This window comes from Rhinolophus sinicus, chromosome 7 (assembly GCF_057876585.1).
Source record: "Rhinolophus sinicus isolate RSI-liver-muscle chromosome 7, RSI-T2T, whole genome shotgun sequence".
NCBI classification, from domain to species: Eukaryota; Metazoa; Chordata; class Mammalia; order Chiroptera; family Rhinolophidae; genus Rhinolophus; species Rhinolophus sinicus.
The window spans coordinates 54,909,686-54,925,354 of NC_142507.1; the positions used below are offsets into that span (position 1 = coordinate 54,909,686).

Genomic DNA, 15,669 nt, shown 5'->3' on the forward strand with positions numbered 1-15,669 from the left:
GGACAACTCAGGAGGAAGCTGGTGGGAAATGGGATGAGGCCCGTCTGCCTGTCAAGTCGGCTCGGTGCAGAGCCAGCAGTCTACGAGGCAGAGTGGCCTGTGCGGGGCTCTCTGGGGACGAGGTCTGGTGAGGAATGAGCAGTGTTTCTGCAGTGAGCACAGCTCTGAGACTCACGCGTGACAGATGAATTAAGGACATGGACAAACCTAACACAAATCGAGCAGCTGGTGAGACTCCAATACAAAATGCCATGAGCATCTCGTTTGCAAAGGCACCAACGTAAACATCAGTGTGGGGGGGGGGCTGCAGGGGAGAGGCAGATCCCGGGTTACCCGCCAGCCGCTCTGCACACGTCATTTAGACAGTGAGGCCCACTGAGGCCTGGCCTCACCGCTCACCGAGCTCACCTGGGGGGGTGCTGCTGGTGCCCACTTCCGGAGCCGTCTTGGGCGAGGCAAAGGGGGTGGGAGGCCTCTCGGCAGGGCCCCGGCCGGCTGCATGGGCCACGTCACCCTCTTTCTGCAGGCTTCCCGCCCCCTCTGCCTCCTCCTCCTCCTCCTCCTCGGGATCCGAGTGCTCGTCCTGCGAGTTCTCCTCCTCAGACTCACCCTCCTGACTCAGGCGCCTTTCCGACGCGAGCCAGGTGAGTTTTTCCATCGTTTCCTGCAAAGCCCCAGAATGCTCAGAAGGGCTGGGGACGGCCCCCCACGTGCTGGCTGCGCAGAGCCCATCAGAAGGAGCCGAGGGTAATCAATCGGGGTGGGGTGGGGGCCCCCAACTACCAGGGGTCGCTGGGACGGCAGCCTGACAGGAGCGGGGAGAGGACGTATTCTGGAAGGTCCCCTCTACCCTGAAGACAGTTTTCCTTTGCCACGGGCCACACGTATGACCTATTTTTTTGGCATTTATAATGTGCTTAGGTGATTCAATTTAACATTTAAATTAGCTTAAGTTGAATGTAATAAGTAAAATTTCACCGTTTCCCTCTCCTCTCACCTCAAACCCAAAATGATGTCCCATAATGCATTCAAAAGTCGAGTAAAAATGGTTTGAGGACTACCTAAAGTCCTAAAACCCGCAGGACGGTGGCCTACCGATGCAGTAGCACACGAGTCCGAGCAGCTGCGAATACCCCCGCGCTCACCTGCAGCTCCGGGACGGACAGCACGGATTCCTCAGAAGCAGACGACATCTCATCCTCCTCGTCTTGCGTAAGGTCGTCAAAGTCCTCTTCTTCCTCCTCCTCTGGCCCAGCCGGGGTCCCCGCTGAGCGCCCATCGATGCTGGGAGAGCCTTCGGGCTTCCCTGGGGGGCTGCTCAGTGCCGTTTCAGGCTCAGGGGGGGCTGCAGCATTCTTCGCAGACTCTCTGCTCCCATTCCCTGCATTTGCTCCGTCAGGAGGCTCCTGCGAGGCTGGAGGGGTTTTAGCGGGTGGACTCCTCTCCTCCTTTGGGGGCACCGGCTGTGTCCTCGCCTCCTTGGCAACGCCGGGCTCCTCGCGTGGACAGCCGGCGTCCGGCTCCCCAGAGCACTCCTCCTTGACGGCCTCACAAAAGGCCTGCTCCGGGGGGGCGCTGCACACTTCCTGCCCATGGTCCTTAGGTTCCATCTTGACCACTTTATCCAAGTCCCCAGGAAGAGCACTGAGAGACTCTGGGAAGCCCTGAGCCAGAGGCTCCACGACGTGCCTCCCCTCCTCTGTTTTCACAACAGTCCAGACATACGCACTGTTCTCCGGGGAGTCCTCCCGGCACAGCCCGTCTGCGGGCGCAGGCCCTGGGCTGTGCTCCCTCGGGGGTAAGACGGCAGCACAGAGAGGAGACAGGTCCTGGGCTTCTAACTTGGGTACCAGGCCCTGGAAGGCATTTTTCCCTTCGTCCAAAGGACAGCCCATGTCCCCGTTCACCGGGACCTTTTCCTCAGGGCTGGGCTGCACAGGAAGCTTCACAGAGTTGCCAGAAACAATTAAGGGGGGCATGGAGGAGGCCACGAGGGGCTGGCTCAGTGGGCAGGGGAAGGTCGGGTTAACCAGGAGTGTGGTGATGGGAATCGTCTGCGAACTGGGGGCCACAGCGGCATTGACAGGCTGGATCACGTTGCAGCCACTGCCAAGACTCACAACCTTCACAGTGGCGGCAGGGACAGTGAAGATAACAGGGGCCGAGTTGATGAGGGGGACAGACTTCAGGCAGACGGAGGCCTTGGCCCCCTTTCTCTTGGGGCCTCTCCGTTTCACGTAGGGCTTTCGAAACTTCGAAGGGGCAAGTGAGGGCAGCATCACTTTGGGCACAGGAGCCGAGGAGAGCAGGGTCTGGGGCTCGGACAGAGGGTAGCTGGTCCTGACCGCAGGGGGCACAGTGGGCAGTGCTGTGGGGGATTCAAAAGTATCGCCCCCAGGGACCCCCAGGGGAGGGACGCCTGACACGGTCTGTAAAACAGCGGCTGGCTGCAGGCTGTGAGGCAGGCGGAGCAGCATTTTGCTCGGAGGGGCTTCTGACTGAGCTGACCTAGCTGGGGGTCTCCCCGAGCTGGAGCTGGGCTGCAGAGACGGGCTGGGTCTGATCAGTAGGGGCTTCAGGGCGGACGAGCGCTTCTGTCTCCAGCCCTTCCTGGAAAAGCAGTTGGCAGCTGGCTTCAGGGTCAGAACTACGCCCTTGGGCAGCAGCAGTGGGTACCGGCTCTCAGCCCCCGGGTCGGAGCTGCTTTTCCCTAGGTCTGGGTCCGGCTTGATCTCAGGGTCCGTGGTGCCATTTCCTCCCGCTCTGGCCCCGTCAGCTATGCGCTGCATCTCCTCCCGGATGGATGGTAGACTGGCCTGTTGGCAACAAGAGTGCTCAGATGCAGCACGTGTCAGAGTTTGGGGGGCAGAAAATAGGGCTCTCCAGATTTCAGGGACTTTTCCAGGATGGTCTCGAGACATCTTTTCAAGATTTTCCTTAAGGGTAACGGGGATCAAATATATGGTGATGGAAGGAGAACTGACTCTGGGTGGTGAACACACAATGGGATTTATAGTTGATGTAATACAGAATTGTACACCTGAAATCTATGTATTTTTACTAACAATTGTCACCCCAATAAATTTAAAAAAAAAAAAAGATTTCCCTGCTTGACATCAAATTTCTACGAAGACTACATTCCAACTGCACACTCCAGAAACGCTTTTCTGAATTTCATGGGGAAAACAATCATTGTCCCCACTATTTGTAAAGGCCTGTAGAACCACTGGGGAGGGGGCAGCAGGAGAAGGGCTCATGAGGGAGACCTCTGAAGTCCTGGCTCCACAGCGCCAGCCCGAGAGCGGTGAAGGGCTGCCGTGCGGCCTGCGGCCCCGCCTCTCCGAGCAGGAGGTTTACCTTTAACCAGAACGGCAGCCGGTGCTCCTCCCGCTCGACAGGCGGCTTCCACTGATGGGGCTGGATCTCTTCGCAGCACTTCCCTAAGGTGGGCAGCTGTTTGGTCTTCTTGTAAAACTGCGCAGGAAGAATAAAGCACGAGTTACACTCCTGTCAGAGACACGGCCCTCTGTCAGGTGGGGGAGAGGGGCGGGCAGACTGAGGCAGACACGAGCGCTCACGCACAAATGCATGTACAGCAACAGCATGCGCTGAATCAGCTCCTGCATTTCAAATTCAACTAACGTCTAACTGGTAAAGACTGTGCAATGACTGCCTGTCTGCTAACTTCTCATCTCCATGCTGGTCACCCAGAGGGAAGCGTTTAGGTTGCATGGAAGAGGAAGGAGGTGGTTAGTTAGACGGAGCCTATTTAAACTTTGCCCCTTCTCAGGAGCTGCAATGACAGTGCCCTAACCCTCCGGGACGCGTGGCAGCTTCCTTTCTAAGCAAACAGAGGAAGAAGGTAATACTCGAGAGGAAAATGCTAGATCAACGTCCCTGGAAAGGCGAGAGGAGATTTAGTTCAGCGCAGGCGGGAGGAATCGCTGTAGGGGAAGACCCCTCCCCATTGGGCCCATGGAGAAAGAGGGCGCGGCCCGTGGGCGAGGCCCCAGGGCAGCCGCCTGCAGGGAGCGCTGACCTTGAAGATATTGTCAGGAGCTCTGTTCATGCTTCGGTTCTTGATTCTGACCGTCAGCTGGCAGGCAGTCTTGCACGTCAGAAGGTACTTGCTGATGAGGGGCTTGGGAAACTCGGTCCCCTCAAAGTGCTTCAGTCCTAAAACTAACAGACTGAGAAAGCAGCAGGGGCGTGAAACCTCACTTCACATGCGTTCTTCTACAAAGCCCCCCAGACTCACTCCCCATTCTCCAATCCACTTTTTCTGCATCTAATTCTTACACGAGTGAACGGCTACTTGACAGAAAATTTCAGGTATTTACTGAGCACTCGTAAGTACTATGAATAAGACACAATCAAGTGGAAAGAGGAAAACCTAGGCATAAATCACTAATAAATGTCAGACCACGTGATCTTTATACTAATAATACAAACGCAGCTCAAAGGAATGCAGAGGAAGGAGGACGGGTGCAACAGAACAAATACGAAAAGAGCAACGGGCACCGAGTTAGCCATTTGAAATCAGCACCAACACCACCTCCCATAGTGTGCTCACTTCCGGCTGCCTATGTCCGCATTTACTGACGGCAGTGGGGCAACATGTATCGAGAGCCATAAAAACGTTCCTAACCTTCATCAGATAATCTCACTCTTGGGAATTTACCCAAAAGGATAAACTCAAAGGATTTTCAAAAGCTCTATGTCCAAAGATGGAGTCACTGACAACAGCAAAACTGGGGCGGGGGAGGGGGAGGGTGCCAGCAAATAAAAGGACCATCATCAGGCCACTCAATATTGCTTTAAGAGACGCGACACAGAAACAAAAAAGGACAACGGTACAGCACAGAGAAAAACAATTTCAACATGTGAGGTTTAAAAAACAACAAAATTATACTTAAACTGCCAATAATTATGTAAGAAATGCAAAGAGGAAAATCATTGTCTTGGGGTGGTTAGGATAATGGATATAAAAACATTTTTCCTTTGGAAAATTTCCTCTAATAGTATACATGAGAAGATTGGTTAATACATTAAATACTGTTTCCCCAAAAATAAGACCTAGCCAGACAATCAGCTGTAATGCGTCTTTTGGAGCAAAAATTAATATAAGACCTAGTCTTATACTATGTAAGACCCGGTCTTACATTATATTAAAATAAGACTGGGTCTTATATTAATTTTTGCTCCAAAAGACGCATTACAGCTGATTGTCTGGCTAGGTCTTATTTTCAGAGAAACACGGTAAAAGACAAAAAAAATTTTTTTTTAATGTTCCAAAGGGCGCATGTTATTTCCCCAAAAGAATAGTGTCTGGCCCTGCTGAAACAAGCACGTCTAGAACGAGAACCTTCTCCCCATATGCGTCCTTCTCTTTGAATCTTGTCTTACTGCACATACCTTACTCCCCTGAACTCCTCCAGAACAGAACTAGGTCTTGTCCTGGGACTCGGTGCCTGCCCCCACCCCCCCACCCCACAGCAAACCCTTACTTGTCCTCCGCCTTGGTGAATGAGTTCTTATCCTGGGGGTTCTTTGCCTTCAGAGAACACACTGGGAGGAGCTCCGGATACATGAAAACCTTGCTTGTGGCCAGGATCCAAGCTACTTGCTTTGGCAAACAGGGAAATTTACAGGCTGTAAGAAAAAGAAAACAAAAAATCTTTCCTAAATGAAATTCTAGCACCAAGAGGGCTTCACAAAAGCTCCTGAATGCCTTTCTGCGTTAGGGAGAGCTGGTCCTACCTAACGATGTCTTGCCATCCACACACCCTCCCGCCAAATGTTTCCACCACTTTCTCAGCCTAACATTTGCCTAAAGGGCTTCACATTCAGTGGTATTAAAAGCTGATTCTCTCATTGTCTCCCAGACTATGTTACTTAACACACTAAGTAACATCAACACCTACAAAGTACCGAGTGACACCTGGCACACAGTGTACGCTCCAAAAATTTTACCTCCTTCCCCCTTTAAATCCTTGAACAGTACGTGATGTTCAACTACGCGTTCTTTCTTCCGGGATAAGATTCCCACTTGCTTAATCTCCCTCAAGAATCTGATATTCCAAATTTGATTTGATTTGATTCTTACTTAACTTTCATTAAGTTCTCCCAGATTCCTCCTGAGGCTGGGAACAAACAAACCATAAAGGGAATGAGACAATTCAGTCTCGTCCACTCTGGCTCGCTGCCTGAGCCCCGGGTTCCAGGCACGTCTAACTTCCCAGAGATAAGCACTGCTACCGCCATATTTCTCCTTCCACAAATGAGATTTTCATGTGCCCAAAAGGAAAACACAGAACACCACACGCTAAGTTAGCAGTCGTTTGGTGTTTCCAGTGACAACACGCAGCTAATAAAGCAGTTAGAGATCAGTGTCCACAACCTAATGCACTTAAATCCAACTATATTCAATTTCACTAGAAGAGTCAGGGATTTCACATCAAACCCAAAGACAAACCAAAGTCCAGAGCAAGCCACGACTAATGTGTTAAACCAGGAAACAAAGCAGAAGCAAACAGCTGGATTCAGGGAACAGCAAATATTTTCTAAAAAAAATACTAAACCAACGCAAGGTAAAACCCAAACCCAAACCCGCAAATTTCTGTAAAATACTGAACATGGCGCAAGGGCCGCATCTCTGATTTGTGCCTTGTCCCAAGCCAACATTCTTTCAAAACGGTGACAGCACGATAATTGTTATGGGACATGAAACGATCCTGAGGAAGGAGAGCGAAGACCTAAACCTGACCCTCCCCTCCCACTTGGCTTCCGTCTTCCCAGACCCCAGTGTCTTGCTCTCGCTCCTGCCCGTGTGTCTACTTCAGTCCAATTCCTAGCACTGAGCCCCATGTCGCCCCGACGACCCTGCCTGTCCACTGCCTCCATTCCCTGCTCAATTACCACACAATTCTGGAAGTTAGATCATGAGTACAAAGGGAGTCCAGAAGAGAGGAGGGAGAAATTATACATCTCCTGTCTCTTCCATCCCCAGGAAACTATCCATGGAATACGACTCCCAACTCATTGCAAGTAAAAACTTGAAGTGGACACGTCTGTCCCCTACCAGTCTTGACACTTTTCCGAGGACTCCAGTCGATGCTGACGTGTGTGCTGAAGTCTTCAATGAGCTGCATGGCCCCCACCAGGTTACAGGGTTGGAACAAGGTCTGAAACTTGGGGTTGAACTGCTGGTGAAGGGCGATGGAGCTTTGAGCGAAGGTTCCCAGCTCTTCCTGGGAAAAGCGGACACAAAGGAGATCTAAGTTCCAGGCCATTAGCACCCACAGCCCTCAGCCTCGGAGGGAGGAACGTGTCCTTCCTACTATAGGAGACAAAGGTAGCATTAGTGTTACCCCACTGAGCTTCTGCTGAGCCCTGATATTCAGGAATTGTGATGAGGACACACCCATTTTGTTCTGGTTTTGTCCTCAGGCTGAGTGTTCCTGCGCCTGCTGGGTGCTGAGTGTAGCTCCCAGCTACAATCAAGGTTCTCAAAAGCGAGAGCCGCTGCTTTTCAAAATTTTCTGTCGTCTGGTTTCTCAAATAACACTTAGAACAAAGTACTTCTCACAGTTCTCTGAACACAGGAAGAGGTGAACACAACTGTTGACGACCAGGACAGCTTGGAGTACCAGCCAACACAGCACTCAAATGCCAGAGAGACTTATCCAAGAAGCAAAGCTCACCATCATTACCTGCCCAGAAGTTCAGGGGCAATTTTTATAGCATTTAAAGTTTCAAAATTAAAAGCCCTTCCTCCAAAATACTTCAAAATGTCATGAGCAAAATTAATTTTCTACATAAGACACAGTTATTGAGTCTAATGAATGGAGAATGAATTCAATAAAAAGAGAAGCACTGAAAACCTAAGAAGTCAGGGTGGATCTAAAGATGAGGACGAGGACCCAATGAAAACGTGAGGCACGCGCGGAAGGACGTGGAACACACTCTGCACTTTCATGGAACTCAGGGCTCCGCTGTCTCAGCAAACAGGGACGCCACCAGAAGAGCGACGAAACGTGCAGGAGAGGAGAACCACGTGGGTGACGACGGGGGAATACCTGTGCAGGGCCACCTGCCGAGCTACTGCACACTCTAGTCTAGCACTAGGGACACCTGGAATCTTACCAGAAATATCCTGGCGGTGCTGGCCTCCGAGCTGAGACTGGGGTTGGAGGTGGAGAGAAGGTGAATTTGCGTCAAGAGCTGAACGTGCTGGGAGTGAAAACAAGTCACACAGCGACACGTTAGGACGGCATTTCCAGAACCCAGAAGATCTTACCAAGGTAGCTGCAACTTTGTGCCACGTGTTTTGCTTTCTGGTGGGAATCTGAGAACAACACAGTATGTTGATATGAACTTCGCAGATGTGTTCGTTCCCCTTGAGCTAAATGGTAGAACCAGAGGAAGCTTAACTTCCAACCATAGAAACTGAGTTTGGAAAGAAGAAAACCGACTCTGGCAGGGAGGCTGTCATATTCCGAATGGAGTGCCAAGGACTCACTGAAATCCAGAACTCTGGACACTGTCGGGTCCTAAGTGTGTTCTTGCCTGAGCCACAGGACTCTTGAACCTGACTGTCAAGGTCAGGGCTGTGGGAAGACCCTGGGCCTGCGGTTTCCCCGGCACCAAGACGACACGTTTCTGACCTTCCCAAAGCCGCTCCCCGGGGCGTGGCTGTGCCGCTGTGGGCCGGGCAGTGCCAACGCCACCCCACGCGCAGCCTCACCTGCTGCATCTGGTGCTGCAGCCTCTGCCGCTGTGCGGGGTCCAGGATCAGCGTCTGCTGCGCCTTCTCGGGCTGCGGCTTCACCCTGTCCGCCTCCTGCTGCTGTCGGGCCGAAGACTTCCTCATCTTCAGCTGTTCAAGGAGCTCCTTCATCGTCCGGTGCTGCTCGTTCAGCAAGTTGGCCAGCGGTTCCTCAAACCTGCGCCCACGGGAGACGGCCGGATGTGAGCACTGCCCTGGGTCCACGACACATCCGACACCTCCTCATGGGCCGAGAGGCCGAGTCCTTCCCCTCACCCCCTCCCACGGTAGCCCGCAGGCGACACGCGCAGCCTACCCGCCTTCCCCAGAGTTCTGAGCGTAGATCTACACAGGATGGTTCCCAACTGCCCCACCCATTCTACCATCAGCCCTCTAAGTAACGCAGGGAAATTAAACAAAAGCCTAGGCGCAGAGAAAGGGCGGGATAACAAGCGTCAAGGAGCCATGGGAACTCGTCCTTCTTGCATCACACTGACACCCACGTTAACCGGGGCCGTGTTCTGCACGCTGATACACGACCTGCTCAAAGCACGGCCTGTGTTCTCTAACTCACCCGTGAGCCCCACCCCAGGTCTAGCTTCTCCCATTCTCCTACTCCCACCCATCCCGGCTGCCCTGCCTTCCTTTCTTAAAAAGTCCAAGAGCCTCTAGCATGAAGCAAGAAGGGGATACACTAAAGTACAGGCAGTTTGAATCAACAGTGAGAAGCTGGTTCCAGTACCTAACTCCGTCCATGAAAATCCCTCTGAATTGCTCCTCCAAGTTTTCTAACCCGACCGTCGCACCTGCGTCCAGGCAGGGCTGAAGCACGAATCCTAACACCTGGCGTGCTAGCTCTGCAGTGGAGGCAGCACGAGACACTTGGGTGATGGAGCACGCGCTGACACGTTGCGCCATCAGGGCAAGACCTGCTCAGGTAGCTGTGACTGCCAGGTTATCGTATTTCAAGAAATTCTCTCTGTTGTAGCAACAGTTAAATGATAAGGACTTTTTCCAACAGCCTTTGAGAATAAGATTACGTTTCCTTTTACAGTATTTCCCACGAGTGTGTAGACAGGCACAGGGTAAAACCCTAAGGGCAGGGGACCGTCCTCTGGACACCCTTACTGAGAACTGAAAACCCCTGACTATCTGCACTGCTAACAGGAACAGAAGAACAGAGCCCAGAAAAAGTCGGCATCGCAAAAGGAGGCCGACCTCCTTCTAGTCATAGTATTTCCTGGAGAGTTGGTAAGGGGAGCACAGATAACTCTCCTTCCCCACACGTTATTTACTCAAAGGTTAAACCACGTTTGCCTTTCTTGCTGAAAGAGCAGCAGCAGCAGTGCAAGCAGATCAACTGAATGCCGGAAGTAACTGAATTTCAACAAGGATTTTAAAGTAGTCACATAATCCCCAAATTTTTAAAATTTACAGAGTTGACTTGGGAACGGAAATAGGTTTACAGACGGAGCAATGGTTCCGTTCTGCTGCACCTGAATTGTGTTCTATGCACTGCGGCTTGCAGCAAGCGGGTCAAATACACTCTTAGAAACCTTGAAAATGTTCTTTTTTAAAAAAAGTACATATGTGAGGTGACAGAAGTGTTTAATTCAACGGGGGAATCCTTTCACAGTGTATATATACATGATCAAATTATCATGCTGTACACTTTCAATATCTTACAACTTTGTCAATTACACCTCAATAAAACTAAAAACAAAGTGAAATCCCGAGGTTTCTGTGGTAGTTATACTACGGCATTTATCGGATGGAACATCACTGACACGTCTGGCTTGCACACTGTTTAGTACGCCTTGTCTTTTGCACTAAGGTGCAGCTGGCAGGCCGACCCCAAGCTCTCTGTCAGATAATGCTGTTCAGGTCACACACAGGACTACTCAGAGGCCGTGGTCTCTCCGCTCAGCTGTGTTCCACCCGTGGCATAAGCCACACCCTGCCCTCTGCTGCAACTCAGAACGGGTAACAACAAAGTACAGAGAGACGGATCATGCAAACCCATCACAGAAACGGGGGAAAATGAAAGCCTCCACCATCTGGGTGGGGCAACACAAGTGCCAGCTTTGTGTGAAGGGGGCAGTACATGTATTTCAGACGCCAGGGCGTTTCTGTAGGTGCTTCATGGTTTACCTAAGCAAGGGGTATAAAAAGGCGTTGCCTAGGTAACCAGCAGGCTTTCCCCACCACTTACCAGACGCTAGCGGCAAATGAGCAGCAGGACGGGGACGTGGCTCCGACATCTGGGCGGTTTCTGTGGCTGGCCAGAGTGCCACGCGCCCCTCCAGCACCACTCACCTGGAGAGGTTGCCGTGGATGCCAGCTACTGTTCTCTCTCCCTTCCCAAACAGATACAGCATGGCCTAGAGCTGCACTGCCCCATAGTAAGGAGACTTGGCCACTCGACACCTAACACGCCCCAGGGCTGGGACCCCGACATCAGCAACTCGGGCAGTTAGGGCTGAGAAATAAACGGACATCTCTGCAGAACCTTCCAGACATACACTTGCCTCCATTCTGAGGCTCAAGGACTCTGGCTAGCCTACCGTAGGGCTTGAGGTGTGTTAAAGTTAGGCCGGGGCTCAGCCACACGTTCCTCCTCCTCGGGGCCGTCATCTTCCATGCTGGGGAATCCCATCTCATCTTGGAACTGAGGGGAAGAAAAAGGTGGGTTTCCCTGGGAGATGGGCACACGGACGTCGCTGCAGCCATGCCAAGGGAAAGCGGAGAGCAGTTCCCAGGACATTAACAACGCTAGCAGCACCCAGAAAGAGCTGCAGCAGCACCTTCCTCCCTCCAGGCACCCACAGTCCCACACAGGGGAAAAAAATCTCTCAATCGGCCAACCTATAATGGTGAGGACAGAGCATGCATGACTCAAAATGCTCATAAATATATTTCATGGGACAAACTTAAGAGAAAGGTAACTATGTCTGCTCAGAATAATCTAAAACCAGTTCGCAATCTTTATGGATGCACCAAATGATAGCTGGGGGGCCATCCAAAGCTTGCAAGAGAATAACCTACATATGGGTGATCAAAGTTTGTTAGGAGGTTACTGCAAAAATAATTGCGGTTTTTGCAATTTTTTTTAACCTTTTAAACTGCAATTACTTTTGTACCAACCTAATAGTTAGCAAACTTCCCCCGCCACTAGCCTCTCTCCCAGGTGGACTGACGGGGTTCGGGGCGGTCAGAAGAACCCACTTTGCATCCCAAATTCTCACTCCAGGATCATTACTCACCGTTTCAAACAGCTCTTCCATCAGCCCATTCACCTCCTTTTCTGCAAAAGAGCCAAACAGCATGTTGTTGGCATAGTTCATTCCATTTTGCAATAAGGCAGAATTCCAAGAAGACAATGTGTGTTGTTTTCAGCAAGCTCCTCACATCTATCCACCATTCAGTCACTCAGAAACATTTACGGACATCAACGGGGGCTCTATCCCTGCTCTAGATGCTTGGGACACATGACAGAACGAACAGAAGTGAAGCTTTCTCTTGAAGCTTCAATTCTAGTGGGAAGATATACACGGAATGTGAGCTCGATGACTTTACGGTAAGATAAATTCAGTTTGTTGACCTGTCCTACTGAACAGAGTCAGGAGAGAAGTCTCGAGCCGTGTGTCACAGGACCCTGTCTTAGTACCTGAACTACTCAGCAACTCCCTCCATGGCCTAGGAGACCCACGAAATAGTCATCAAATCGGTAAGTGATACAAAGCTGGAAGGGACTGTCAGACCAACTGATGACAGCTTCCAAATTCTGTTTTCTCACATTAATGGACGGATCATAACGAGGAGAAATGTAAAGGCTGCATTCAGGATTTTAAAACATCGGTTTCTTAAGGGCACAAAAAGGTGAAATGCCTCAAAACCAACGAATGTGAAAAAGACCAGAATGTTTTGGTTGACCTGAAGCTCAGTGTGACACAGCTGCTGCAAAATAGCGCTCACGTCCGGGAAAGCAGGCCCCTCACTGAGCGAGCGCAGAGCCAGACGGCGTCTAAAGGACTGCGGTCATTTCTATGCGGGCCTTTCCCAGAGGGCATTAAAAGGCTCAAATCCAAATGCTGGTGAGGACACGGAGCAACTGGAATTCTAATGAGGATGGAAAATGGAAAGCCACTGGGGTAAATGTCTGGCAACTTCTTATAAAACTAAACCTACATCTGTCCTCTGACCTCTCCTAGGTAGCTGCTGACCCACGAGAAGAACCACATCCGCCTACAAAGGCTTGAACACAAGCGTTCAGAGCAGCCTTATTCAAGGTCACCGAAACTCAGCAAGGGCCCAGATGTCCATCAACACCTGGGGGTAAAAGATGGATCAACAAACTGGTATATTTACGCATGGACTCCGAGTCAGTAGTAAGAGATACACGCAATGTGGATGAATCTCAAAAGCACTATTCTGAGTGAACAAAGCCTTGCGACAGAGCACAGACTGTATGATTCCAATTATACGAAGTCATAAAACAGGCAAATCTAATCTGTGATGGGAAAACATCAGAACAGCAGTTCCTCTAGGGGGATGGTGCAGGGGCATGAGAACACTTCCTGGGGTGACAATTCTGTATGCTGAGAGGGGTTTGGCTTACGCAGATGTAAGCACGTCAAAACTCACTGAATGGTACATTAAAATTTGAGTAAACAACTAAGTACAAAGTTACCTAAAAAGAGAAATTACAAACAAATATTGAGCTCTAATTCATGATAACATGCTGAAATGTTTATGAGTGAAGTGTACTGATACCTACAATTCACTCTGAAATGCATTTAAAACACACACACACACACAGATTTATAGCTAGAGAGATGGAGAGCTGAGTGATAAAGCAAATATTAAAAGTTAATTAAAGAAACTAGGTGGTGGGTACATGGGTTAGTGTACTGTACAATTCTTTGAATTTTTCTCTATGTTTGAAAAGTTCCATAATATAATGAGTGAGAAATTTTTTAAAATAAAGGCTGGAATGCAGAGAAGGGTGACTTGGGCGGTGAGAGGTGTGGAAACCACGGCATCCAGAGAACTGGAGAAACTTGGTGTGTCTGGCTTAGGAAAGAAAAAAGTCAGGAAAAGAAACACCTTTTACTCTGCACACTTGGGAGTAAATTACATTTTTCAGCCACAAAGGACAAACAGGGGACTGTAAAAGGTTGATTTGGGTTCAGCAGCGAAATATTCATGGAAGACACACTTCTGCAAACGGACAAGCTCCCCACCAGCGGTGCCCAAACAGACGAAAAGGCCACATGAGAGACTGGAAACAAGTGGGAGAAAAAAATATGACCACATGAAACTTTTCAAACTCTATGATTCTATGCTTTTTTACTCTTAAATTTTGGTTATGCATGTAAGGGCAAGTCCTCCTAAAGGGATTATAATTAAATATGACAACGTCAGATATGAGAACAGGAGGAAGAACATTAAAATTCTACCCTAGCTTTTACTTATGATCACCGACTAGAAAGGATGGCCTTTCAGGCAGGCATCCCAGAAAAGTTCACTATTTGATGGGCAAATATTGTCAGCACCCTGCAAAACACCGGCTCTACAGCAATTGAGTACAAACTCCAGAAGTTCACAGACTAGGGCAGAAGACAGACACTAAACAAGCAATTCTGAGAGTGATTTTTAAGTATTAAAAAGGACATAGCAAGTGGTATGGAGTCCAAAGCAAGAAGATCGATGCTAAGGAGGAGACCTCCCTGAGAAACTGTAAACTGAAGGGAGTCACAAACAGAAAGGGAAGGCACATGTATTCCAGGCTGAGAGCTGAACCGAAAGGAGACCTACTTTTCTGCTTCGAGCAGATGTTTCATTCCCAGCATATGACACTGTGGACCAGAGCTCCTTCTTGGACAGACCCTGCCCGTGGTTTCTGCCACCAGACTTTCTTGATTTTTCCGGTACTTTCCTACGCCCTCCTTCACGGTTTTCTCCAAGCCTAAATCCTCAAGCTTTTTCATTCTGTACTTTCTCTGATTCCTGGTAGCCCTGTCAGTGCCTCCTGTCCTTAACTGCCGGAACATACCAATATAAATGGAAGAGCTTCATAAAGGAAGTGGCATTCTAATCTTAAAAACAAGATGAAAGATCAAATAAAACAACAAATTAGAACGTAAGTCCTAAAGGACCGTGATTACATAATTCTCTTCGCACAAAAAGCTGTGTTATTTAGGTATGGAATAAATACTTTTAGATGCTTATAAAGCTTTCTCCATAATCTGGTCAAAAGCCAACAACCTACCTTCTCTGTGCTGTGTATACTATTCCAGTAGAGGGTCACGCATACACTCAGTAAAAATCAATAGTTTCTGAAACACGTGTTTTCCATCACTGGCAAACTAGCTAATGAAGTAATTTTTTTTAAAAACGACTCAAGCCAAGTCATTTCCTTGTTTCCATGCCTCCAATCTTGTTCTCTTTACCACCAAACCAGTACATTAAACTGGTGTTAAATCAACATGCTATTTCTAAAATCCAAATCAGTTCCAATTCATTTCCTGCGTAAAACTCTGAGCAATCCTTTTCGATAGATCAAAACTCAAAGTCAAGGTTCCCTGCTCACCTTTCTACCACCACTCACTCCACAACTGTACCAAACCACTCGCGATTCTCCAAACACATTCGTTGCTGATTCCCAGTTCCGTGGTTGGCAGATCTCCTCTCTGCCCCACCTCACCAGAAATGTCCTGCTCCTCCTTCCAAACTAAGATGAAATTCTCGTCTGGTGACTCCCCCACACACACCCCTCCACATCACACACTAGATCACATCCTCTCTGAGGCACAAGCACACCTTACACACAACCTCTCACAGCACCTATCACTTTGGATTCTAACTTTCTCTGTTTGTGTCCCCTACTAAGCCGATGTCCT

The 15,669-nt window shown here is 49.6% G+C and overlaps 1 protein-coding gene across 4 annotated transcripts in view; it reads right to left on the reverse strand.

Annotated features, from left to right (window-relative positions):
- GON4L (gon-4 like) overlaps nt 1-15,669 on the reverse strand; it is a 46,663-nt gene that overhangs the window by 7,905 nt on the left and 23,089 nt on the right. For all 4 annotated transcript variants that reach the window (XM_074318860.2, XM_019711100.3, XM_088799643.1 and 1 more), the window contains 10 exons: nt 12,031-12,071; nt 11,332-11,435; nt 8,747-8,945; nt 8,146-8,232; nt 7,082-7,250; nt 5,508-5,652; nt 4,040-4,190; nt 3,358-3,474; nt 1,146-2,816; nt 409-664 (listed from right to left, as the gene is read on the reverse strand). In XM_074318860.2, coding sequence (XP_074174961.2) covers nt 409-664; nt 1,146-2,816; nt 3,358-3,474; nt 4,040-4,190; nt 5,508-5,652; nt 7,082-7,250; nt 8,146-8,232; nt 8,747-8,945; nt 11,332-11,435; nt 12,031-12,071 — 2,940 coding nt within the window. The remainder of the gene's footprint in view (nt 1-408; nt 665-1,145; nt 2,817-3,357; nt 3,475-4,039; nt 4,191-5,507; nt 5,653-7,081; nt 7,251-8,145; nt 8,233-8,746; nt 8,946-11,331; nt 11,436-12,030; nt 12,072-15,669) is intronic.